A 27191-nucleotide genomic window follows, 5' to 3' on the forward strand; every position below is an offset into this window, starting at 1 on the left:
GAGCCAATGAGCGGAGCGTAAGGCGGGTCGCTCGGAGGGCTTATCCCGCCCGTCCCGCCATTCTCGCTAGTTCGATCGGTAGCGGGAGCGGAGAGCGGACCCCAGAGAGCCCTGAGAGCAGCCCCACCGCCGCCGCCGGCCTAGTCACCATCACACCCCGGGAGGAGCCGCCGCTGCCGCAGCAGGCCCCAGTCACCATCACCGCAACAATGAGCAGCGAGGCCGAGACCCAGCAGCCGCCCGCCGCCCCCCCCGCCGCCCCCGCCCTCAGCACCGCCGATACCAAGCCCGGCATCACCGGCAGCGGCGGAGGGAGCGGCGGTCCCGGCGGCCTCACATCGGCGGCGCCCGCCGGCGGGGACAAGAAGGTCATCGGTGAGGGGCAGGGGCTGGGCCAGGCCGAACCGGGACCGGTGGGGCGGCGGGGGGACCGTTAGCCGAGGGGGTGCGGCGCGCGGCATGGATTCCGCGCGCTGCCGCCGCCGCCCTCTCCTCCTCCCCTTTCCCTCCCTCCCGCCTGCGCGCGCCGGCCGAGTGTCCTCGTGCCCAAGGCGGCGGGCCCGCGCGCCGCCTCCCGCGCCCCTTATGGACCCCCGCGCGCCGCCGCTGCCGCGCGCCCACCCCCGCCCTCCTGCCTCCCTCCCCTCGCGCGCTGCCCGCCGCGTGTGTAACGGTTTCCCGGCCTCGGGGCCCTCCCGGGCGGCCACGCGCCCCACGAGCGAGCGTGCGAGCGCCGTTGTGTGGGTCCCCTCCCCTTCCTGCACGCGCCCCCTCCCTTCCGCGTGTAGACAGAGGGCGCGGTGCCCGCCCCTCCCGCCGCCAGCCTCCGCAGGCCGGGCGGGGGCCGCCGCGCGCCTTCCCCTCACGTGCTCCTCTGGATCCTGCGGCCTTCCCGGCGGCGGCCCGGGCGCCTCCCTCTCCTCGCCCGCGCCGCGGTCGTCGCCTTACCCCCCTCCCCGCCGGCTGGTATTCCCCTCTATGGGCCGCTGGCGCCCCCCTCTCCCACTCCGGGCACTCCCGAAACCTGCGGGGAGGGTAGTGGGTCGGGGGGTGGGGGGAGGGGTGGCTCCAGCCTCGGCGGGGTTCCGGCAAGCCATTTATTTTTGTAACCTTCGATTTCCCCCCCTCCCCTTTTTTTTCTCCCAGCAACGAAGGTTTTGGGAACAGTAAAATGGTTCAATGTAAGAAACGGCTATGGTTTCATCAACAGGTGAGAGAATGAGCTAGAGCAGCCTCCGCCCTGCCCCCCTTGCATGTGTCCTGGCCCATGCTTTCCACGCCTGACACGTTCTGCTGTGAGTGAAATTGGCGAAAATGGTCACTTTGGAGCAAGATGATCTGAAAGGGTGACTGAGAGCCGATGTCTGCTGTAGCATGCGCTTGGCACTAAAGATAATTGAATGGGCTTTCTCTTTTATTGTTTTGTAACTAAGTTTTAATCTTAATACTGTTACAGTCTTACAATGTTTTGCAATTGGTGGAAAGTCAATAGCAGTTACATGAGCTCTCATTTGAAGAGTAGTTGGCACATTAAAGAGAGGCTTACATTTTATTGCAGCAAGTAAAAAAATAATCTGCACAATAAAAATCCCACTCAGCTGAAATGTCAGCACATCCTGAAAAATCTTTCTAAAGGAGGCCCTATTGTTTCTAATTTAAATAAACATATAACTATGATGCTCCCCCATGACACTCTCCCAACATAAACCTTTTGAGGAATGGTATTCAAGGACCTAGGTAACAATAAACCCAGTTACTCTTTCTGGGAAGGCTAAATCTTTAGTTTGTGATACAGTAATATAGTGAAAACAAGATGCTGTCTGCATAGTCTGGGTATAATTCATATTGATGTTATCCAAATGTAATGTTAATGTGTCTTAAAAGTTTTTTGCTTTTTGTTTTTTTTTCCTGCAGCAGCAGTATACATTGGTGCTTTTGTTCCATCTCTGTCTAGAACAAGCAGCAATGTGAAATTGCTAATGAAAATGACAAAATATTCAATCTTGACAAAACTACCAAGTTTCAGTCGAAATTTTGTTAAATTTTCAGTAAGGCTTTTCTGATTTTTGCAGTTTGGGGGAGTTGGGGGAGGTGTCAGAGTTTTAGTCTAAGGTGTAATACTGTCTACTTGCAAAAAAAAAAAAAAATTGTAGGAATTGATTTGTTTGGAGACAACTAAGTGGTCCAGTGTTTAGAGCATCAGATCTGGTGTCAGGAAGACAGAGTTAAAATCTGACCTCAGATACTTAATAACTGTGTGACCCTGATTGTTACTTAGAGGAGACCTATTGGCCTCAGTTTCCTTATCTATAAATGGGGATGTTAGCGTTTACTCCATATGAGGGTCATCTGAGATAATTGTAAAGCCCTTACACTACATTAGCTGCCATATAATAAGCACTATATAAATGTTAGCTATTGACTTGTCTTTTTAATTGTTGTTAGTATAGGATATCTCTCTTATAATTTTTCTGACAATGGAGGCATGTATTAAATAGTAGAGAAGGGTTGGATTCAAATGCCAGCTTCTGTGTTTTAGACCTTTACGTGTAAAATGATTGGTTAGATTTGGTTTCTAAAATGGCCTCTAGTTCTAAAATCCTGTAATCCCCTTCGTGAATGGTTTCTTATTCAGTCACTATTATCTCTTACAGATTTGTTACCAATGAAAGCATTTTCAGGATAGCTGCCAAGGCTAATAAAATAGCCATGAAGCCAATGGAGTCTTGGCTTATTTTAAACCGATCATTGATAGGAGATAATTAATCTGTATGACAGACTAAAGGGCAAATGCATGCTTCCCAGATCCGTCCTTTTGCCCTCATAGCAAGGATGTATTAAAAGAGAGATTGAGACACATAATCTTTAATACACATAATGTAGTCTCTGGGAAATAGTTTGATAAATTCCAGGGGAAAATACCATCAGTGTGATAAGCTAGAAAAGGAACGATTCAATTAACCACAAACCTCAGGTAATAATATTTTTTGTTCTGATTGGTATTTTGAGTGCCTAACTTAGCTGTAATTCCCTAAAATTTAGCTCTGAAAGCTAGAATGTACCATAATTACAGATGGACTTAGATAAGGTTGCTACAGCAAGTTCATGATGATGATGTGTAATGTAGCTTGATGGAGTCCATTTGTAACATTTTTCTTTTGGAACTAGCTTATCTCCCTTAGTGTTAAACATTTTGATTTAGTTTATGCTCATAGCAAGTGTGTTATTTAACTTTCTACTTTTTTGTTACTGGCCTTAGAGAGATTTTAACTTGGCATTTCTGTTTTGCAGATCTTGTTATATGGATTGTAACATTTCCAAATAGAATTGAATCCAAAAGGCAGTGTGATGTAAACATTTGAGATTGGAGTTTTAGGGGCTTCTTCTGAATATTTCCTGTTGACTATTAATATCTTCCTGTTTTATAGCATGATCATATTTCTTACCCTCTTGAAGCATTTTGCCTAGATATATAGATCACTGCTTGGTTACATTTTTATCAGTGGTTGCAGGATTAATGTATCTGGTGCTTTTTTCCATTATTGGGAAAAGGTTCCTCAAAATGTGCCAGTGATGTGCCCTGGCATATTTTTCCATGTAATTTTTTTTCTTCCTTCCTTATTCTATCTTTTTGGTGACTTAATTAGGGTATTCTTTCTCTGCCTTTATTCCTGTCCCAAAGGTTTTTTTAGGAGGTGGGGGGGGGGGTTAGGGATTTGTCTTTTTAACTGCTTCCAATAAGTTTAAAAATATATATATGGCACTGGTGGCAGTTAGGTAATAAAGGTGGATAGAGTACTAAACCTGGAGTCAGGAGGACCTGAATTCAAATAGGGTCTCAGATGTTACTAGGGGTATGACCCTGAGCAAGTCACAACCCTAATTTAGCCTTTGGGGGGGAAAAAAAAGCAAACTTGTGTCATTTAACTTTTCATCTTGTCATTTTCCATTACAGGAGAATTTTGTCATAAATAAAATAGTAATTCATCCCTGAAGAAGTAAGCCTTTTCCTAATTAAAAACAAATGAAACCAACTTTAATGACTTACTTTGAAAATCACTTCCCTACCCTGCAGTTGATTTTTACTTCAGTTATCTTCTGTTTCACTCTGGCTGGCTCTAGACTAGGTAGATGCTAAAGGAGGAAACTTTCATTGAATTTGAAAGCCAAATGTAAATTCTCTTGATCCTTTCATTTGAATTAGTTGTACCTCTGCTACTAATTTCTTAATTTGGCTTCCCACCCATTAGTGCTTTATTATTTTTAGGTACTGTAATCAAGTTGTTAATTTGGAAAGTGTGTCCAAATTATGTTTTGCAACTTTTGTTTTTAGAAATTAAAATAGTTCTGAGTTTCACAAGCTCATTCACAAGTACTTACTAATAACATGAGCTGGTAGTTGAGTTCTGCATTCCAGTATAATTTCACTTTATATTTAGCTGTGTACTAAATCATTTCTATTCTCTACTAGGCCTTAGCTCTTTGGGATGAGGACATTATTTTTCTCAGTGGTACAATCTTGAGATAATAAACAAGATACTTATACACCAAACTGATGCTTCTAAAAATCTGGGCTCACTAAAATTCAGCCCAGATGACAGTAAGGATGATGACAAATAAGTTCTCATTTGAGCTTCCTGATTTTGTGAGGCGGGGAATAATAAAGCTTCCTCTTTTTACAATTGAGGATCCAGAGGCACAAAGTGACTGTCTATTCTCACACAACTGGTAAGTGTCCTAATTTTAAGTCCATTGACTCAGCCTCTGAACTGGCATTATGAACTAATAGGATTCGTAATATTAATAATGCAGCTTGTTTCTCACTTGGAATTGCATTTCATCATGGGAAAAAATATTTATAATGCTTTTATTAACTAAAAGTTGCCAAGTTCCATTATAAGAGAGCTTAGAGCTTTCAAGTCACAAGGTCTAAACTATATTCGAAATAGTAAACTTGTGAGCAGAAGCAGTGTGACATAATAAGATATATACTGGATTTGAGTCAAACCTTTGAAGATGGTTTTCTCTTCCATTCACTAGCTGTGTGACTATGAATGATCACATAAATGTCACTCTAGTAGATTCATAGATGGCCGCATTGATTTGGATGTGACTTAATTGGCATTTGATATATCTTGGCATGCCTTCAACTATGCATAGGCATGGATCTGCTGAGAGTTCCCAAATTTGTGGGCCAAGTTATTTACAATTCTGTGTTGGTGTGGCAGGGAGCATAATCACTATCTCCAGCTCTGTCCTGGTGACCAATATGTTCCCTAATCGGGCATCCTGATACAAAAAAATTTGTGTTGTAGTAGAACTTTGGACTGAGCCTCAGTTTGTTCACTTGTAAATTTTTTTTAATGTAGAGAGAATGTTTTAATTTTACAAAACATTTTCACATTTCATTTGGCTCTCTTAAGAGTCCTGTCAAAATGAACGTGGATCTTTCATAAGATTCCCCTCATATGCAATGTAAGTATCTATACAGATTCTTTGATTTAGAGGATTATTTTTAGCCTCAGCATCCCCAGTAAAAAGAGGTTAACCATCTTTTCTGAGGATCTCTTGGCTCCCCATCTATTGCTGCACCTGCTAAATAAGCCACTTATAGTTTGTATGATTCTAGCAATTAATCATTGTTGGGCTTAGATTAGCTTAATACTATTAGATAGTACTAGAGTGCTACATGGACCTATGTGGCTAGCTCAGAAAGAAGAACCAAGATATGCTTCTGAGTCCTATTTGTAGTTGCTGACTAGTGTCATAGGTGATAGAAAGGGAAGACAAGGTGAGTAAGAGTAATAAAAACATAACACTATGAACAGACACCATGCTAAATACTTTGCAAATATCTCATTTGATCCTCACAATGCTGAAAGGGTAGATGCTATCGTTGCTATTTTACAGCTTGAAACAGGTCAACCAAAGGTTAGATTCTTTGTTTTTGAAGAGGACTAATGATGTCACAGATGACGTCTTGAATTTGACATCAGTGAATTGGATTTAAGTAACAAAACCCGTCAGACTCACTCTTAGTCATTAAAAGTCCATTGGTAGTACAGAAAGTCAAAAGACAGCTTGCTATAGCCTAGGACACATAATGTCTGACCAAACTCTTAAGCATTCCAAATCGTCTTGCGCCCAATTCCTCCAAGGAAGTCTTCACTTGATGTGAATAGATGTGGGCTTAAGGCCCGAGCCTCATCCTCACCCTGGTTTAGCTTGTTGGCTGAGATGGTTTACTGGAGTGGGGCTGCTGAGTATGCTGCAGCTTCCTTGGAGCCACAGGTGAGAGTTAGATGAATTGGTGCTAATCCTCCCTAAATATACTTTCCATTCCAGTGGTTAACCTGTCCAGGGTCACATAGCCAGTTAAATATCTGAGGTTAAATTTGAACTTGGGTCTTCCTCCCCCTACTAGACCCAACATTTTTTTCTACAGGACTGCCTTATTGGCTATCTTGCAGGACCTACTGAAATGAAATTATGTCAGGGAAGAAAACTATCCCAAATATAGGCTAGACAAGTGTTTTGTTTTTTGTTTTTTTTTTTTTTTAAATGAAAAAATCAGGTTAATTTCAGCAGGTTAGATTGTTTCTGCAGTGTATTATGCTACATAGTGTAGAGTTGATTGAACTGAGATAAATGATGGTACAGAGTTCCTTCCAGCAGTATTGTGGAAATAAGATGTTGATTCATTGGAAACATTAATATGGTTTGTTTCAGTAATTGTTCTTAGTATATTAAGTCACGAGGTATGTACAACATTCTAGGACATCTGTGGGAGCATACTTGAATTTGTGAAACTGGTCATGGAATTGGAGTGTAGAGATCAGGAAATTAGCCTTAGCAATGGACTGACAGACTTTTCTGATTAATCTGGCTTCAATAGAGGTGGAATTTGAAAAACATTTCAGATTTCAGTACACTTAGCAATCTGATTGCTTCAGAATATGTTAGAGTAAGGGTTTTTTTTTGTTTTTTTTTTTTTAAATATCGGTTATGGTTTTCATTAGATTTTTCTGTGGATCTGTATCTAGCTATGATTTGTTTTGCTCTCTAGTCCTGGTTTGTCCAATTCTGCTGAGAGTTGGGTAGATATATTCTTTGGTTGGGTGGCACCTAAAGAGGATTATATAGATATTATATATACTTTCAAAGCTTTGTGATCTCCATCATGGTAATTTTGGCTTATCTCTTTGAAGATTACTCTTTGTTCTGTTTCTAAGGAATATTGTAAAGTTTACCTAGTGTGTGTGCTCTATGAATTACTTCTCATGTGAGTTACCAGAGGATTTTTTAGCCAGATATCTTTATGCTTTTGTATCAATTCAGATGCTTTTATTTGTTTCACAAGGCCTGGTTATCGAATGGAGGTAGTGTTGTGCTGTATCAGAAAACATGCATGATTGCATTTTGAGGAACCTACATCCTTAGATCACTAGACAGCTGTTTCAGCTATGCTCTTTGAAAGAGATTAACTCCTACCTTCCTGAATCTTCCAGATTTTGCTTTTTCCTTAAAATTTATAAGGTGTTCTTAGTTTCTCTAGCTAATTAATGTTAGCATCTTTTCCCCATGTGTCAAAAGATAATGAACTAAATGGGCCTCTATTGAATAAGCGTGAAGATGATAGATGGCTATACTTTTAGAGCCTGAATTAAGAGGGAGTGATTACCACATTATTCCATGGTATTCTGTGCTCATCCTATTTAGTAATAATAGGGAAGAATGAGAAAACGGGATGGAAGCTTACTATATAGCCATAATTTTTAAAAAATCCAACACAATCCTAATATATTGAAATATTAACAAAAATTATATGTAAATTCATAAGCAGACTATAAAACAATCTGGTTGAGTAAGTAAATCTTTTAAAATCATTGTATGTACAAAGGAACCTCCAGAGTATGTTTTATAATGAATGGGAAGGTTGTACCTCAGGTGGTGGGACTAGGAGGAAATCAAGGCTAGACTATTAAGAGAAGTTGATAAATTGATAGAAAGCAATGTGGAAGGTTCCCCCCTTTTAACTCTTGGGATTATTTTTTTAAACACAAAGCCTGGGTTATTGACAGGTGGAAACAGGAAGATAGAATCATCCGTGAGGTATTAAAAGCAAAGCATAGTGGCAAAATGGCTTTACTAAGCATCTGGAGGCTTGCCTTTGTTCTGCTCAACAGTTCTGCCATTTCTTGATTTTGTTGCTTTGTACAACAGTAGGGGTACTAGATTTGAGATCTATCTCTTTTTGTGATCTCTGAACCTGCTGACTGTCTCATCAGCTTAAGATAAAGATCTGAGTCTTAATTATGTAGATTTTGTATATTTTTGATACTTCATTCAGGTGATCCCAGTTTTTCTTGTTTGTTTTGTCATTGTGACTGGCTCATTTTCTTTCCAAGTTGTGTACTAGTTAGCAAGTACTTTGCCTCAATGTTTTTAGCTGTAAAATGGGGATCATAACAGTATGTACTTCCCAACATCAAAGAAAACTTTTGAAAAGCTTTTATCACAAGGCCTGGCACATTCATTGTTAGTAATACTCTTTGCCTTTCTGAGAACAGACTGTTAGAACTGAGACCTTGGGGGTGGAGGGAATGTTAGTCAGAAATTCTCATTCTGATAAGCATTTAGCTCCAGGGAGTTGAATTGAAACACATGGTTTATTAATAGTGGCAGTCAAAAGCATAACTGGGTTTCTAGTCTAGTTTATAAACCTTTTGAAAAGTTAGAAACAGGAATGAATAGTACTACCATTGTCTCTTTGAAGAGGAACTGTGTGAGAGCTGGTAAAATGTCATCTAGGCGCCAGAGTTGAAAACAAGTGATTGAGAAAACCGCACACTTAACAAATTGTAGATCGTCCACTATGGTGGCAACTTTTCCTGCTATTGATAGCTTTTAAGTAAGTGCTAGAACTCCATAAAGAATTTTCATTTACAGACTTTTGTGACTTGAAAAGCTTTAATTGAAGCTGAGAGATTGATGCAAAGGAAATCATAATATAACTTCTTCAGGCCATTTCAGTTACTTGGGCAAGTTGGTCTCAACTGGTTCTGTGCCTTTGTCCTCAAATGTAATATGTTTGTTTAGAAATCATTTAGATGTCACCATTCAAAACAAAACGAAGTATAGATGGTAGGAAATGATGTTGGAAGAATGGTGGTGCAAGTAGTAATGAGAGGCTGTTGTAAAAATTTGTGACATGAAAGTAAATTTAAGATGGCAGTTTTTAAAGGCAGTTTTGCATTGTTTTGAGGGAATGTATTTTGGGAAGTCTTTGTCAGAATGCCAGTGATTTAAAAAAAAAAAAAAAAAAAAAAAAAAAAAGACATAACATTAAATTTTTGGAGTCTCTAAAAATGAAATAATCTTGAAGTGTTTTTGAAATTATAAAGTTAATGGTAATCATGGTTAGTCTGTTTAAGCGGTTAAGGTTTATTTAACTGCTTGATTTATAGGAAAGACATTACTAATTTTGAATAATATAAGCTATTAAAGTGTGTTGTTAAATCTTTAGGAGACTAGGAACATGAACAATTACTTTAAAATTGTGAGTGGCAAAATTCTTTGTACCATTACCCCATTTCGTAAGTCCCTCCCCTCAACCTTTTTTAAAAATAATGAACAGAGCTTTCTAGAGATCATATAGTTAAAGTTGGGTTTTGGCATCCAGATAGATGGTGATCTGCTAACAAGAAATTCCCCCAGCCATGATTCTGGCTAAGTTAAAAGTCCTTTACACTTTAGAATTATAGTTAGTGAAAGATTTTTATCCTTTTCTATATGTACATTAAGAACATAATTAACTCCCGATTTGTATATTATATCATCATATATTTTTTGAGGTGAACACAGATGTTGGTTTTGTGCTAGACTTTCATGGTAAGGAGGTTATGAAGTAGAATATTCTGAGGTGGTAGAGATTCACTGAGCAACTTAGATTGCTGCTGAGGCCAAAAGGGGCAGAATGTACTATTGAGAGAGTCATGAATATAGACAGGTTTGCTTGAACCTAGAGAGTTGATAATTAGTAATTCATTTATTCTACCTAATTACCCAATCTGGGGCAAAGCAGTAGAGGAGGTGACAAGTAGAAAGCTAGTTTTTACTTCCTGACTGGAAAAAATTTAAAACTTTTTTTTAATGAGATCAGTTCAGAAGACAAATGTTTAGGACCAGAGGAGAGGGTTAGTAGAAATTGGTCAGATTAAAAAACTATTATGATCGAAATCCAGAGGGGAAGGTCTGTGGAGCTCTACCAGATTAGGAGGGTGGTGGCTATCATGATAGAGAAGATAAATCTGAATAAAATAAGGATTGAAAGGAAATAATGAAATTGATGCCATTGACAGAAATATTTTAGATAGGGAGATGAACAATTATAATTAGGTGCCAAGATGTTATAGACAAATATTGAATAGTAAAGAAAGAATTCATTAAGGTTAAGAATTGTTAAGAGAAGTTTTTGGAAGATATACTGCAAGTTGGAAAGAAGAAAATGAACGACATAACTTATTATCTCGTGTCTATAATATTTGTCAGCTTTGTGAGATCATTTGTAGTTGATCTCTTAGCCATCATCAATTACATGTACATTAAAAAGTCCTGTTGCTTTCAAGTACCTGAAAATAACTGCTTTATAATAATCCTCATTCCTTTATTTACCTCACTACCCATGAAAGCCACAAAGGGGTTAAAGATCCTCCATTAGCCTCTCTTTTATTCCTAAATTCAAATCTACCTTATTTTATGATTTCTTCATCTCTGACTATAAATTTAATTGGGGAAAATAATCATCTGTTGTTAGACTTGCTTGTCCATCTATCAAATAATGTAAAGGTCCCTTGTGTTCCAAGTGTGCCATCAACTTGACTATAGACTTTTTCTGGCAAAAGTGCCTCATAGATTTTATGAGCTCTTGAAATACTAATTAAGGCTAATAATTGTGATGTTGCCCTCAGTGTACATTACCAGCATAAATCTGTTACGTTCTGGCCAGAAAACTTCCTCTCTTCATCTCTACGTGTCCTGTCTCAATACTGCTGCTTACTTTATTTTGCTCACCACTATTTAGGCATTAATTATATTGAGTGTAGTTTTCTTTTCATTTTTTTCATTTCTGCTTTTTTAAAACTAAATTTTAACTTTGCTAGAATTTGCCCAGTTGAGTACTGCTATGGGATGCATAAGATGATAGCTAGTCAAAATCCATTATTAATAATGAAAAGTTTATGTACCAAACTCTTAGCTCAGTGACTTGCTTAAAATAATCACATAGCTAGGAAGTGTCTGAAGCCAGATTTGATTAAAATAAAACATTCCAAGCCCAATGTTCTATCAAGTGCTACCATTGGGTACCCACTTTTGAAATATGTTTTCTAGTCTAGCATAAAATCCTTAACTCTATAGTGTGAAAATTCCCCGAGTTGAACATGACCAAGCTCAAAGCAAATTAGTAACAAAGCTGGACTGATTGCAGATTTTTTCCTTTTGTTCCAGCCATGTTAACTCCAACTGTGAAAAATTTGTCTTTTGTTTGGTTTGCTGAGATTCCTTACATTCTTGTTTTTAAAACAAACTAGATAGTTCAGTTTATATCCCCAAAAGAATTGATATGACAACATAAGACAGTATGGTATAGTAGATAAAAGAACTGGCCTTGCAGGTCAATGTGACTTTTTCCAAACACACTTCCCTTTCCCCTTCCTGGAAATATAGGCAGCTCTATAACCCTGAGTAAATCTTCTAATTTGTCAGCAGTAGCTGGTTCAACTCTTAACTTGGAGAAGACAGCTTTGTTCTTTTATCTCACGCGCATTTATCGTGCTTGACCTGAATGATCATCCAACTTGACATAGCTTTTGGTATCAGTGTTGGAACAATTTAAATAATATACTTTTATTGAGAAGGCACAGTGGCATTGGAAAGAACAGTAAGTTGAAAATCAAGAGAATTGGATTCTACTTTAGTAGTTATATTCACTTACATTGCTTGGTTTCCTCATAAAATTGAGAATTCTTATAAGTCAGAGTAGGTGACCAGTACACTTCAGTTGACTGTGTTCACCAAAGATAATGAAATTCAAATAGTTAACCTTTTATATCTTCGATTAATCCAAATGTCTCCATGTGTTATAGTTTCTCTGTGTCAGAAGTGCCTAGGTATTTTAAAGCATGCTTTATCTCTGTTTTTGTTTGTAACCCCCCTAGTGCTTAGCACATAGTAAATGCTTAATAAATGCTTCTTTTTTTATTCAAAATACCATCAGAACAATCTGCAGTAAGAAATAATATATTCCAGTCTAAACTGAAGATGGAGACTTGGAAGAAGTAAGGCAGTATTCTTGAAGTTGACTTTTGACACTTGTCTCTGGGAGAAGTTGCAAGTGGCTCCAAAATCCAGCTTTTCTCATTATGATGCATTTCTGACTACTTAAACTTGATTTTGTCTTACAGGAATGACACCAAGGAAGATGTATTTGTACACCAGGTGAGTGATTGTGCAGACATCTACACTTCTGACTGAAGTGCTATAACCTGAAATCCTGGATTGGTAAATAACCTCCAAACTGACTCCTGCTTCCTTGTTTTCTGAAATTATAGTAATGTATTTGGTATAAATACATGGGTATTTTGAAGCATGCTTTGTCTTTGCTTTTGTATTTGTATCCCCAGCGCTTAGCACAGTGCTTGGCACATAGTAAATGCTTAATAAATGCTTCCTCATTCATTCATTTTTCATTCAAAATACCATTAGAATAATCTCTGTGGTAAGAGACATCATTTTCTAGTATAAACTGAAGATGGGGACTTGGAAGAAATAGGGCAATATTCCAGAGTCAAGTGTGCTTTTTTAGTGTTTGAAACCTTAGATAGATTCAGTTCACTTTAAAATGGAATTGCTAGACAAATTGTCTTTTCAAGAACTTGTGTTAGTATTGAATTAGGAATGGCAACAACCTTTTTAAAGCTTTCTAAAGAGTCCATGAATTGGAGGCTATGTAATTGTTGGGAGTATGAGTTAGAAAATTAAGAAATTTTGGTCACCTGAAGGTAAGTAAAGTAGAAAAGGAATGGTGAGATGGATAATAGTTTAAATAACTTTCAGATTAGATAGGAATATTTAAGAAAGAAAAATTGCATTCAAATTAGGTGTAAGTCTGCTGAACTTTTACTCACATTTTTAGATAGATGTTTTTAGAACTAGTTTTGGAGTAGAACAAGCATCTCAAACTAAAGCATAATGCTGTAGTTGTAGTTTGCTGTTGGACTTGAGGCTTCCTAAGGCTTTTCCTGAGGGTTACAGCCACATGTATAAATAAGTCTTGAAAGACTAGATTTGTGTTTTGCATGTGCACACTGACAGGCAATGGAATTACAATGGATTTTGCAGCTTAGAGCCCAACAAACTTTATTGTTGATGTTTATATCACCTACTCTGCTTAAATTATAAATTAAAATCTTACTCTTTTGTTTATAGCCTATAATCTAGCAAAAACCAAAATACTTAATAATTTATTTCTCTTCTTCCTAACCCCAGGGAAATATGAGTCAAAAAGGCTAGTGGGTTTAGAAAAAGAATAGACAAGTTTTGTTTAATTTGCTGCTTTGTAGTAATAAGAATAGGGATTTGTATATTTAGTATGGATTTGGGAAGAAGGGGACAGGATGGGGAGGAAACAAGGTTAATTTCCAACACTTCCAGAAGTATCTTCACAGAATGATAGGATATGAATTCTCAAAGCATCAGGTGTGCCCATGACCAAATGTAAGTACAAAAACATATCCAAAACCAAATGTCAATAGCTTTTAATCCATACTATTGCTCCTGTACACATGGCCACAGTCAAATTGACTGTAAAAATTGAGGGTTTGACTTGTTTTAGAAAAAAATCTCATTTATAGCTTGTAAGCAGTCTTTTTTGAATACAGCCTATCTTGGTTGATTATCTGATTTCCTTGATCCCCCTCCTATCTGTAGTCCTTATTTCACCAATCATTAACCTCTTCATTAAAATATGCAAATTAGAAAGGACAGTAGTAAAAACTGGTTTGTGTGTGTTTTTTTTTTTTTGTTTGTTTTTTTTTGCTACTTGTCAGCATCTTTGATTTTAAAAAAAATTTAAGATGAGTAAGAGGTTGGGACTGTTGACCAAAATAAGGGCTTGGTATTATTTGTGTCCATACAATTGCCAATCTCTCATGGCTTTAGGTAATGTAGAGTTAACTATATCTGACAGGTTGAAAACTCAAGGCATGGTTTAGATGACACATTGTTTGAATTTGATTCCATCTTGCTGTCATAATATTCAGTTGTACTGATTCACTTAATTATCTGGGGTTCCCCCCCCCCCTTCATGGTACTGTTCACTGTTTTAGCCTAAAGTATTGGCTCAATTCTTTATGAAGTCTAAATTTTAGTAATTACATGGGGAGTGGGAGTCCAAGATGAGCATGGAAACTTTGCCTTTCAAGATTCTAGATAGTGGTTAGACCCAGATGACCTCACAACCTTGTTATTCTTCCTTAAAGCCAACCCCATTTGCAAGCAACTAAAAGTCAGTGTTATAGAGACAAAGCACTTCATGGGGGACATGTATTTATTGGTTTTCTTTCCTTCTCTTTACCATGATGTAGCTCCTTAGTGCTTACCCAGTTTTGGAGCCCAGGAAATGGAATCCTCATTCATAGTCCTCCTGTTACTCTGGAATAAGATGTTAGGAAGCTTTTTTTAAGAGTAGTTTGATGGGGCAGCTAGGTGGCGCAGTGGAGAGAGCACGAGCTCTGAAGTCAGGAGGACCTGAGTGCAAATCTGGCCTCAAGACTTTTAATACTTACTAGCTGTGTAACCCTGGACAAGTCACTTAACCCTAATTGCCTCAGGAAAAAAAAAAGTGGGTTTGAGTTGCACATTAATTGATTATGCTAGCCAACCGACTGAAGTGTTCTAAGGGAAATTTCAGGGAAGGAAATAAACAAGTTTCCTGGGTGGTATTAATGAGAAGAGGGATCCACTAATGCCAGGAGTATCGGGAGCGTTCTCTGCAGACCCCCAGAAGCACAGGAATAGGGAGGTTTCAACTGGCTTGTTGTGATGGCTTGTTGGATAAAGCCAAAGAACGGTTTATAAGTAGATAAACCAAATCTGCCTGTCATCTAAACCAGCCTTGAGCAGAGCTAGCTTCTACTGGTGAGGGACAGACATAGGGAGATAGAGTAGAACTTGATTTTCTTAACAATCATTGTATAACCAAACTTAATTTGTAGGCAGCAAACACAAAGGTGCTTATTTAAGAAAATGTTTCTTTTGAAAACTATTTTTGATACAAATTAGTAGGAAAACTGAGAGGCAGCATAGCATAGTGGATAGAGAACTGGTCTTTGGAGCCTGGAAGCCCTGGTTCAAGTCCTGTTAATCCCTCAGTGCTCCAGGCCGTTCTCTTAAGACTAATGCAGACAAGGTATTTACCCTACTATGTAGAAGGAAGTTCCTCACCAGGAACTCATTACATAATAAAGTCAAAACTCTGGTTTAAAAAAACAAAAAACAAGAATTTAGTGGTAAGCACTGGGTAAATTAGGGGGTAAAAACACGTATAAGATGATGGCATTTGAGTATAGGCTGTGGATATAGATCTTTTGTGGTCCCTACCTTTCTAAATTTAATGAACTTCTGGTTTCATTTCAATTCGTCTTTAGGTCAAATGTGTATCCAAGTATATTCAACATAATAATTAACTCTGGTACATTTTAAATGAAAAAGCACATTATTCACCCCTGTTAATCTAATTTTGGAATGTGATATTACTAGACTGCCATAAAGAAGAATAACCCCAGGAAGTACCTTCGCAGTGTAGGAGATGGAGAGACTGTGGAGTTTGATGTTGTTGAAGGAGAAAAGGTGAGGATGTTTTCTGTGTAAAGGTTTGACTTCAGTCCAGAAATAATGAGTTTTGATGGTGACTCTAATGTAGATGGGTCAGATGACCACAAATTACAGGTTCATCAAGCTTTATAGCTTCCCTATTGTGTGCTGGCTGCAGTTAGTGTGCAATCTCTTCAGAGCCGTGATGAACTGATACATTTCAGTCACGTGGTGTGTGTATGCACCCCCTGGCCACAGCAAACCTTTTTTTTTGTTTGTTTGTTTTTTAATTGTGAATTTTGTGAATACAAGTATGGCTGATTTCCTTTGAGTGTCACTATCAACTTGTAATGGCTTTTGTAGGGTGCGGAGGCAGCTAATGTTACAGGCCCTGGTGGTGTTCCAGTGCAAGGCAGTAAATATGCAGCCGACCGTAACCATTACAGACGTTATCCACGTCGTAGGGGTCCTCCACGGAACTACCAGCAGAATTACCAGAATAGTGAGAGTGGGGAAAAGAACGAGGGATCAGAGAGTGCTCCAGAAGGCCAGCCCCAGCAACGCCGTCCCTACCGCAGGCGGCGCTTCCCACCTTACTACATGCGGAGACCCTATGGGCGTCGACCACAGTATTCCAACCCTCCTGTGCAGGGAGAAGTAATGGAGGTAATATGGGGGAGACGTTAATAGGATCTAACTGAATCTTATGCCTGTCTTGGATGTTGATTCTTTTCTTTAAAAAAGTGTTTCTCATAACCACTAAAATAAATGTATAGTTTTCCTTCTTGAGATCGAAGATGGGACTAGTTAACAGTTTTAATGTAATTAGTACATCCATTACCTGTAATGCATTAAAGGTTAGTGATAGTGAATAGAGTAATTCTGGATTAGTCACTTAACACACCTGCCTCAGTTTCTTTTATAAAATGGAGAATGATAATAAAGTCTGCCTCCTGGGGTAATGTTAAGCTTCACTTGTGACAGTATATATAAAACACTATAGAAATTTTAAAGTGATATGTAAATATTACCTACTGGCTTTAGAGGTCAGATTTATAATGAAACTTAATAAGTGAATGAACTAAGGTATCAGGTGGTTTAACTTTTTGGAGTGATGTGATTTTAGTAGATTTCATAAGCTTTTTTTTCCCCCCATTCAGGGTGCTGACAACCAGGGTGCAGGAGAACAAGGTAGACCAGTGAGACAGAATATGTATCGGGGTTATAGACCACGATTCCGCAGGTATGCTCTAAATCAATATGTCTTCTGTATTAAAATGCTGCCCCAAGATTGTCAGGTCACACACTTCTTAGGCATACAGCATTTGCTATATTAAGACTTTCTAAATTTGGGTGAAAATTTATCCTTTTTGGTCATTTTACAATTAATATATTTTCCTTTGGTCAAGATAGCAAAGTAAGAGTTGACTTAAACGTTTCTTTTACCTTTGGCTTGAATTAGTTAATGAGCAGATGTAATTTACTTCAGTTAATGTCTAAGGTAGGCTGTATTTTGCTTTCTTTTACATTGATTTAAAGCAAAATGGAAGTTGGAAAAAAATGGTAAGATTTCTATACTTGAGACTAGCTAAGGGTAATAGGCATAGGTCATTGGGAAAGGGCAAACCTTTTAGATTTACATTACTTCATTGAGAGAGGGAGAGGATACAAATGTTAAATATAACAGCTTAGGTGGCAAATTAAGAGATTTTTAGAGTGGACATCAATGAACTGTAGCTTGATGTGAAGAATCAACAGATAGCGTGGCATCTGCATTTGTCGGGGGAAAGGGTGTATGTGTACATATAAAACCCACTAGGAGTTTGTTTTTGGGTAAAGACACGTTTGACACAGCCTAATTTGTTAGAATTCTTGGGATAGGTAACTACTGATAGTCCTTTTCAGTAGTAATTTGGAGGCAATAAAACAGTGTTATTAGCAGGGAAGACTAGTAGAGTCGGTTCAGAATTGAGAAAGATGGATTACCAACCCTTAGTTACTGACATTAGGTTACAAATTAGCTCATTTCAGTATTTGTTGCTATTCTGATTTCTTACAGGTTACTATAAAGCATTGGTTTTTAAAATGTAGTTCTAGATGACTTGTGGCTTTTAAAGTTCACCGTATGTGTGTGTATGTGTATATATATAGATATATTTATAGATATAGGATGAGGGGAAAGGTTTTCCTTTTTTTGTTTTTGGTGCTGTGTTAACCCAAACCTTTTCCTAGGGTTCTCTGAAGTTTTCCACTCTTAAGTAAATAAGCCGTTATTCTTCATTCTTTTAGTCTCTATTTCCAATCTTCCTTTACCTTTGTATCTTTAGCATCTTGCACATAGCAGACTCTTAATGTGTGTTGAGCTCAATTGCCTAGGGTAGAGGGTGTAGACTGCTTGAAACTGTGGAGATGATAGTTCTTTGACAACAGGGGATCCAAGAGCATTGTATCCATGCAGTTTTGCAGGTGCCGATGGGCTCTTTTCTGGAAAGCTAAGTTCTCTCTTGCACTGCACAATTTAGGTAGTGTTGGGATGACAACCTCACGATGACCATCTATCTAGCTGGTGTAAACACCAGAATTTTTTGTATCAATGCTTAAACTTTTGAAGAACCCAGTAAGAATTGCAGTTGATGTACTCCTGTGTCCAGGTACCTTATAATATGTAGTTCTGCTTTCACAAAACCTACAATAAAATTTGAATGGATTAATCAAGCAAAGGCTTCCCTCATAGATGACTTGATGATTATCAGTATCAGTACCAACCCTGAAGTTCTGTCAACAGTTCTCTTCTTGACCAAGTTTTTGTTCGTTATGGATCTTGGCTTTGGACTGGTGGTACCTGAAGTTTAAACATAACCATTTATAAAAGTATTTTGCTTGAATTTTCCATAAGTCCTTAATTCAACTGAAATGGCAATACTAATCTCATATACAAAATGTATAGAAAGGGCCTTGGAGGTAAGCAAAAAGGCCTCTGATAAGCAGAAGAGATGTTTCTGTTTAGAAACTTAGTATCTACTTTTACCAAATAGCATTTGGAAGGGGAGGTTGCAAGACATTTAACTATGGTATATCTTGTCAGCAAAGGAAGAAACACAAACTTGCATTAAAAATGCAATTAAATCACACAAAACTCTAGGGTAGTTTATTATGGGAGGCTCTCTAAGGGCAGCATTGTCTTTGTAGCACATTCAATGGTGGAGCTTTTATAATGGATGAGTCTGAATTGGTAATCCAGAGAATTCACTTGTTGGGATAGTGAAACATTAGTATATACTTGATGTCAATATATTTATATTCATTGAATATTAATCACTTAATGTAGAAGTAGAGTAGTTTACCTAGTACATAAGAGTTACCCCTGGAGCTTGGGAGATCCCACCCCTGGGCCACCTGCTTGAGGCCTATCAGTTGTAGTAAGAATTTCTTCACCTAAAACTCATTTATTGATGAAATCACAGGGCCAGGTCTTAGACTCCATTCTGTCTGTTCCTGTAGTCTCACCACTCCTTTCCTGCTCCTTCTACCCTTCTTCTCTGTTGGGTTACACTGTCAGTATTCTCTGCCCATGTTACTGTTTGCATCACTCTATCTGGGGTGGCAGATTATATTAAAGGAAATAATCTCACAGAGATGGATAATCTTACAGTTAGTATGGTCTGGCTTCAAGTTCTTTTCTTGGCATATGCTTGATGCCAAGCTTTTATCAAAGTAGCCTACTATATGCCAGTCAAAGAGAGAGGATTATTTGGGTTTTTTTTATTTGTTTGCTTGTGTTTTATTTTTTTTTGGGGGGGGGGTTGTTTTTGGGTTTTGGGAAGCTTACAATCTTATTGGGAGAAACAATGTGCCAATTACTATACAAAGAAACTATACATAGGATAATTTGATAAAAATAACTAGAGGCAAGGGGCCAGAATTAATTAATAGATAATAGGAAAGACTTTCTATTACAGAAAATAGGACTTTTTATCTGGAACTAAAGGATAACTTGTGTCATCCTAGGGTACATCCTTATCCTTTCAGTGTCCCCAGGCAACTGTCAGTTATACCAGAAATAGGGTGTGCCGGGGGGGGGGGGGGGGGGGGGGGGGTACTAATCTTGATTGTATTGGAATTTCCCTTTAAAATATTAGAACATGAATCCAATTTTTAAAAAGGGGGAAAAAAGCAATTTCTAGTAATTATGTATTTCTGTAAAGATGTTAGGATTAATTTACCTTTAAAGTTGGACATTTATATTAATGGAGTTGTTTTAAATCTTTTGCATTATTTCACTGAGAGTGCTTAAAAACAATTCTCTATCATGCCCAGGCTAATAGTGAAGTTAATTCAGCCTTAGTAGTAAAAAAACAAAACAAAAAACCCAGATTATTCTCTGAGAAATGATACTCATTTTTGTGTGTGTGTGTGTGTGTGTGTGTATATAATCACTGTGTGAATTATTTAAATAAGCCCTTCATTTTCTTTTCTCCCTTGACATTTTGACCTTTCCTCAGAATGGTGCACTGGAAAGGACATGGGGTTGGAGTTACAAGACTGGTTCAGTCCTGGGATTGCCTCTACATGTGTGTCTTAAGTAGAGCACTTAAGCTAAAGGTCTCATTTTCCTCATCTCTAATATGAAGACTCTGAAGCTAGATGACCTTTTAAAGAGTCTAAATGCTAATTGCTCTTTGTTCCAAGAAAAATTCAAAAAGTTAAGAAAAAAGTTTGCTACTTTTCAGTAGCTCTGGCAAAATCATGGGGCAATAATGGTTAAGACGATTAAATTTAGGTTTGTTTTTTTGTGTGTATATATATATATATATATCTGTAGTGCCTACAACAAGTTATTGCAATGATGTTGACCCATTTAATCCTTTGGAGGACTTGAATCTAGGGATTATCTTTTGTACCATACTGTCCTTGGACTGCTCCTCAATATGCATTTAACACAAAGGGAAAGAAAATAATGTATATACTAGATGCCAGGCACATTTGTAAACATCTCAATCCTCACAAGTCCTTGTGAGATATGTGCTTCTGTTAACCTTATTTTACATTTGAGGAAACCAAGGCAGACAGTGACTAAGTGCTTTAAATCCAGAATCATACAGATAGTGATTGATACTACATTTGAACGTGGGTCTTGCTGACTCCAGACTCTATCCTCTTATCCACTGCGCTGCTTAGTTGAAATAAGAAAATGTCCTTTAACACAGAAGTACTTTCCTTGAGTTAAACCTACTAAATTTTCATTTAGAACTTAACCCTTGAGAGAATAAGTGGAGGTCAGTACTTAAGCTTGTGTTGATCTTTATTTACTTTGGGATGGAGGGCCTCAAATGGTTCAAACAGCATTTTTACACTTTTTTTTTTCCTCCATTACCCTTGGATATAGAAATAAAACCACTGGACAAGGCAATTTCCCTTTGCTGACATTCCCAACAAGCACCCAACTTAATTCTAAGCGGGTATTTCCTCGTTTCCATAGCCCAAGTGTGATCCCAGATGGCACAGAAATTGCTCCATATTGACTTTTCTCAGAGAAATTATGAATCCATAAGTCCCAGCAGGTGTATGGAAAAAGATCCCCTGTCACAGCTGTTCCCTGGTGGTTTTTGCAGTCAGGACTACAGTGGAAAGCTGAGATGTACACAGGAAAGCTAACATCTTTTTGGTGTCTAAGGTAGCTCCTCAGAAGCCTTGGGGAAGGTAAGGGATAGGCTTTCTGAAGTTGAAGTCCCAGACTCCATGGTGATTGTCAAATCCTTCCTGGCTTGATCAGATGAATCATTCTTTATGAGCCATTCATTAAGGTAAGGAAAAATGTGAATATCTGTACTATGTAGATGAGCCCCTGAAGCAACAAGATTTATTGGTATGTTAATATGGGAGGGGCCAAAAGGCCCAGACTTGAAGACGAATCCTGGTTTCTCCTAGAAAACTGCTTTTGCTAGATATGACATATCTTATTGATCTGTGGGAAACAACTTTTATTCTAGGAGTTATAATATTAGGGTGCCATCAATGTTGGAAGTATTGATGAAGAAAAACCATTTTTTTCCTTGTTCCCTCCCCTTCCTCTATTCTAAGTGGTAAAGGGAAGTGGGGAATGTTTTCTGTCCTAAAAATTTTGATTTTTTGGCAAGGTAATCTATATGTGAATGTCTCAAGATCATACTTTAATTAAACCTACTTTTCAGATAGTGTTACTACCAGAAGAGAATTTCTTTTGGGTCATCTGAAAATTCAAAGGGTAATGTTAAAAGAGATTTTTACTACATACTCTCAATTTTTAGTTCACAGTTCCAAGGACTTTTCCTTGTTTATATTGTCATGTGTTTTTTATCAACAAGCAGATGACTTTTGCTAGGTAATTAGGATCTAGAAACTCTTGCCTTTGATTTGTATATTTCCTTGTTTGTAAAAGCCCCTTTTCCTCATCCTGACCTTAAAGGCCCTTCTATCATTTGAATTTGCCTCACCTATTCATCTTTCCTTCCCATCACCTTCTGTTCCTGATGGTCAATTGGTTTTGTTTGTTTCCTTGTTGAATGCATTATCCTTAATTTTTTAAAATACATTACTACAGGCCATATAAAAAAAATTAACTGTATTGGAATAGGACTTATGTTAGGGCATTGATTTAATCAAGAAGCATTTATTCAATGTCTTGAGAGATCAAAAAGAAAACAAACAAACCAACCCAATTTGCTCTCAAAGAAATGTATTTATATCTGGGAGACTTAAATATACAGAGACTATGTACAAGATAACTCAGGAAGGAGAAAATTAGTAGTTGGGCTCAAGAAAGTTCAAGTAGAAAGGAAGGGCCTAGTTTGAGTCTTGGAAGAAAAGAAATAAAGGATTCTGTGAATTAAAACTGAAATTAGTTGTATGCCAAGCAAGGGCATGGGGTGGGGAGCAGTGCACAGGAATGGAGCTGAGAATATTATGTTAGAGATAGAGAAGGTAAGAAGCATAGATCTTTAAAAATGAAATAAAAGTTTGTTTTATCCCAGAAATAATAGGAAGCTACCGAAAAAAAAATTGAATAAGGGAGTTATGTGATCAGATTTACTCTGGAGAGAACATTCTGTAGATAAAGTGTCTCTTGTTATATATGTTCTTGAATAATAATGAGCAAAACAAGAAATTAATACTCTTTACATCCTACTCTACCTTAATATGACTGTGGTTTAACTATTTCTCACTTTTTTCTGTAGCAAGATAATTTTTTGGTCACAGACAGAATCCTAGAATCCTAAAGCTGAAAGAGCACTTTGATTTATTGTTTGATGACAAAATTCCTGCTGTAGTATTCTCAGTGATTATCTCAAACTTGAACACTTGGTATGATAAAAACTCAATTGAATATATTCCTTTCTATTTTTAGTCCTCACTGCTTGGGGGTAAGAAAATAAGGCTCACAAAAGGACTTCAGAGTCAACTTGAAGTTTTGCTTCGTAAACTTCAAAAAAGCAGGAAAATGAACCATTAACTGGAAGTTGGAGATATGTGTTCTTGTTTTTGAATGTCATTACCTATATTACTGCAAGTGATTTAAATTCTAAACCTGTTTCCTCTATAAAATGAGGAATGTACTACATGAATTTATAGTTCTACAATGTAATGATGGTATATTTTTCCATGAATTATAATAGCTTGATTTAATAGTGAAGAACTGGATTTTTCATATTTATTTAAGGATTTGTGTGAGTTTTGGCAAACTGTAATTTGCCTTGAAATTGTATAGATATTAGCATAGCTGTCTTTGCCTGTATGAGAAAAATCCCCTCTTGACTTGGGACATACTCAAAGGGAGAGAGAGGTGCTTCTTGTTCTGTGTAACCTCTCCAGATGTGTCCTATATCTTTTCTCTCTTGACCTCACCCATAAAGTTGGTTGTGTCTTTTGTGAAGTATGCTTGCCCCAGGGTAGACTTTTTAGGATATTCTTCTGAAAATGTTTTCATTAACATTGAGTGACAGCCTTGGAAAAGGCATTATTATCATATTTAACCTTTTGGATTAAAAACTGAAGTAAATTTGAGAAAGTAAGCTTGTGCTACTGCACCATGACCCATGAGTTTAGATTAAGCAGTGTCTTTGTAAAGTCACTGATGGATCAGGAGAAAAGAGAAAATTAGTTGGAACTTTAAGGACAGTGACCGAATAGAAATGTCTAGGTTGGAAAATGTTACATTTTTTGGTAATACATTATTTTGTAAAAAAAAAAAAAAGTCAAAGATAAGGGATTCCTGAATGTGACTGACATGATTTTGTTTTTAAGGTTTGGTCTGATCTTAGCTATTTGAATCCCTTTTGTCAGTTCAAAAGACTAATAAAATATTTGGGAAAGAAAGCAATAAGGTATTGTAAATTTCAGTGAAGAGTGCCATCAGTAATGCTGTGAAAAGCAGATTAGATTATTCATTGTTGTTCAACTATCGAATAGGGTAGAACACAGTGAAATGTTGAGACCTGAAATATGAATAAACTAAATTATGTGGATTGGTAGAGGAATGGAGTTGCTGATAATCAAAAAAGAGGTATAGCATTATTAGCATGAGATCAGATGAAACATGAATGAAGGTGAATGTGATGAGGGTTTAGAGAAGAAAGTTTAGGGATTTGAAAGAATGAAAGGATTCTCTTACGTACAAGGTATTTACTAGCCAAATTCTTTTGGTTAGGTATTACAATTTTGTGGTTCTAAAGAGTTCATGAAACTCCTTGAGATTTTTACTTCCCTTTCCTGCTTTTTTCTGCTTATCTCCCCAGTCTATAGGAAATTCACATTGGAGACAGTTGGGTCTTTCACATCTGGGATGTGGTTAGAGGATTCATCATACACCTTTTTTTTTCCCCCATCTAGTGGAGTCATCACTGTTGCAGGGGAAAATGTGTTTGTTTTAGAAAGCAGAGTAAAAGTTCAGAACTCATGTCACATTTATGTGAAGGGGACAAAAGTTTGGTATAGTACCTCTGAATGGAAAATGGCACTTTATACTTTAGGACTAACCTTCAAACTGTAACCAAGAAGATGATTGAAATGATATTGATGAAATTTTTTTGTGACTCTCAAAGGTATAAATCTGATTGGACTCAGCGTTAATAGATTGAGAGCTTTCTTTTACTCGATGTTGTTCCCATAGCATTATGTAATCACCATTAGTAGTAGTATTTCTAGGTCTTGACCTTTTTCTGTCTTTATTATGATTTTTGCCTTTCTTACATACAGATTCTAAAGAAAAGTATGCTTGATTCATTCACCACCATCCTCCTCGTCTGCTCTTCTTCAAATGTATTATATGACTTTAGTTAAAGCCTTTATTCAGCCTTTTGTGCAGTATAGCTAGAGATTGTTTTTAGGAGATGGAATTGAATTAGGGTTACCATTTCTCTAGGTCTGACAGCAGTGTTCATCTATGTTTTCTTTTCATGTTGTAGAGTTAATCTGGGTCAGGCCAGATACAACTATTTTAATCTTTTAGATTAAGGCTGATTTTTCTTCCTGAAATTAAAGGCTAGGACACTTGCCATAACTAAGAGCAGTTCCATGCAAGTCACAGTTAGGGAAAGTAGGATTTTTTTCCCCCAAAAAGAAATGCTGTAGGCATAGTGAAAGGGTTTTAATCTTCTTGAGAAATCAGCAGAAGGTAGTGGAAAATTGAAGTCAGTTAAGTTCAATTGGCTATACAAAACAACAAAAAAATTGAACCTAAAATACTGGATCTATCAACTTTCCTCCAGGACAGTTATACTTGACTCACTCACTTGGGATGGTTTTGAACTAAATTAGTTGCATCCTACCAAATGCTATTAACTTAATTTCAGGGGCCCTCCTCGTCAAAGACAGCCTAGAGAGGAAGGTAATGAAGAAGACAAAGAGAACCAAGGAGATGAGACCCAGGGTCAGCAGCCACCTCAACGTCGGTACCGCCGTAACTTCAATTACCGACGCAGACGCCCAGAGAACCCTAAACCACAAGATGGCAAAGAGACAAAAGCAGCCGAACCACCAGCTGAGAATACGTCCGCTCCCGAGGCTGAGCAGGGCGGGGCTGAGTAAATGCCGGCTTACCATCTCTACCATCATCCGGGTAATTACTTTGGTGCTTCTGGGAATCTGAACATAGCAAAGAGCAGCTTTGCAAGTTGAGTTAGGCTCCATTCTGAGGTCTGGTCAGGTAGTCTCCTATGTAGACTTCCTTCAGTAGTGTTAGATGATAATTTTTAAGAATTTATATGTTGCCTAAAAGCTTTAAGACAAAATATATGCAAGGTCTTAGGTGGTAGGCAAAAGTCCACATGGGTCTTACTTGCCCAATCATTGGGAAAACAATCTGGTGTTTTTGAGTGTTACCTATTCTACTTGTTAGGCTGATGAGATACTGAAACTACTTAGTAATTTCCTTTTTTTAAAAAACATCATTGTGTATACTAATGGGAGACCTAGGTGCTAATTTAGACAGCAAGACAGGACTTAATAAATTGCATACTCATTTTCAACTTTTTTTTTTAAAGTACCTTAGACCACATGGAATTCCATTGTTTTGTTCCTTTGCCATGGATTTGATTATACTGTTGATCAAATAGTGACCTGTGTGACTATATCCCTTGAGGACACCATTTTAAAGAGATTTTGCTGCTTTTTTTTGTCTTTCAATTGTAAATGGGAAAATGAGACATTTGGTCTAGTGAGAAAGGTGGTCTAGCTTCCATTTTTATCATGAATTTTACTCCCTCAGACTATTCTGAAAAGAATGGCTTGCTAGCAGGGAAAATATTATGGAGCAAAAGAAATGACCTGCAACTTTCTCTTAGGGAATATTGTCTTGGGTGGTGGGTGGTATCGGACTGGGAAAATAGGATATATTTATATATTATCTATTTTAATTATATCAATTGCTGTTCCCAAAGACCTTTCATAAACTGACATTTGTTTCTTCTTTTCTAGTTTAGTCATCATACAAGAAGAAAGAATATGAAATTCCAGCAATAATAAGAAATGAACAAAAGATTTGGAACGGAAGACCTAAGTGCTTGCTTTTTGCTGTTGACCAGATAACTAGAACTCTCTGCATTATCTATGCAGCATGGGGTTTTTATTATTTTTACCTAAAGAAGTCTCTTTTTGGGAATGACAAACATGTTTTTTAAAAAGCCTGGTTTTCTCAATACACCTTTAAAGGTTTTTAAATTGTTTCATATCTGGTCAAGTTGAGATTTTTAAGAACCTCATTTTTAATTTGTATAAAAGTACACCTGATTTTTTCAAAAATCCACAAACTGCAAGCACCTGTTAATAAAGGTCTTTAAATAATT

At 37.6% G+C, this 27191-nt stretch overlaps 1 protein-coding gene across 3 annotated transcripts; it reads left to right on the forward strand.

The window, feature by feature from the left end:
- On the forward strand, window positions 1-27191 carry YBX1 (Y-box binding protein 1). 3 transcript variants are annotated; one of them, XM_031962343.1, is made up of 8 exons: window positions 1-375; window positions 1147-1210; window positions 12465-12498; window positions 15820-15909; window positions 16237-16539; window positions 17034-17116; window positions 25701-25966; window positions 26824-27191. In XM_031962343.1, exons 1-7 carry the CDS (start codon window positions 210-212, stop codon window positions 25933-25935), a joined length of 975 nt encoding a protein of 324 aa, XP_031818203.1. In that variant the 5' UTR covers window positions 1-209; the 3' UTR covers window positions 25936-25966; window positions 26824-27191. The 3 variants fall into 3 exon arrangements, with proteins under 3 accessions (XP_031818203.1, XP_031818204.1, XP_031818205.1); XM_031962344.1 differs by having other exon boundaries at window positions 26829-27191; XM_031962345.1 differs by lacking the exon at window positions 15820-15909 and having other exon boundaries at window positions 11-375.

Source organism: Sarcophilus harrisii, chromosome 3 (genome assembly GCF_902635505.1).
Source record: "Sarcophilus harrisii chromosome 3, mSarHar1.11, whole genome shotgun sequence".
In the NCBI taxonomy this organism is placed as follows: Eukaryota; Metazoa; Chordata; class Mammalia; order Dasyuromorphia; family Dasyuridae; genus Sarcophilus; species Sarcophilus harrisii.

Bases quoted from the DNA above. Each gene is read 5' to 3' on its own strand.
- YBX1 (XM_031962343.1), top strand. From the start codon at position 210: ATGAGCAGCGAGGCCGAGACCCAGCAGCCGCCCGCCGCCCCCCCCGCC. The intron at 1,211-12,464 runs GTGAGAGAATGA...TTTGTCTTACAG, and splicing joins GGCTATGGTTTCATCAACAG to GAATGACACCAAGGAAGATG. The intron at 12,499-15,819 runs GTGAGTGATTGT...TGATATTACTAG, and splicing joins AAGATGTATTTGTACACCAG to ACTGCCATAAAGAAGAATAA.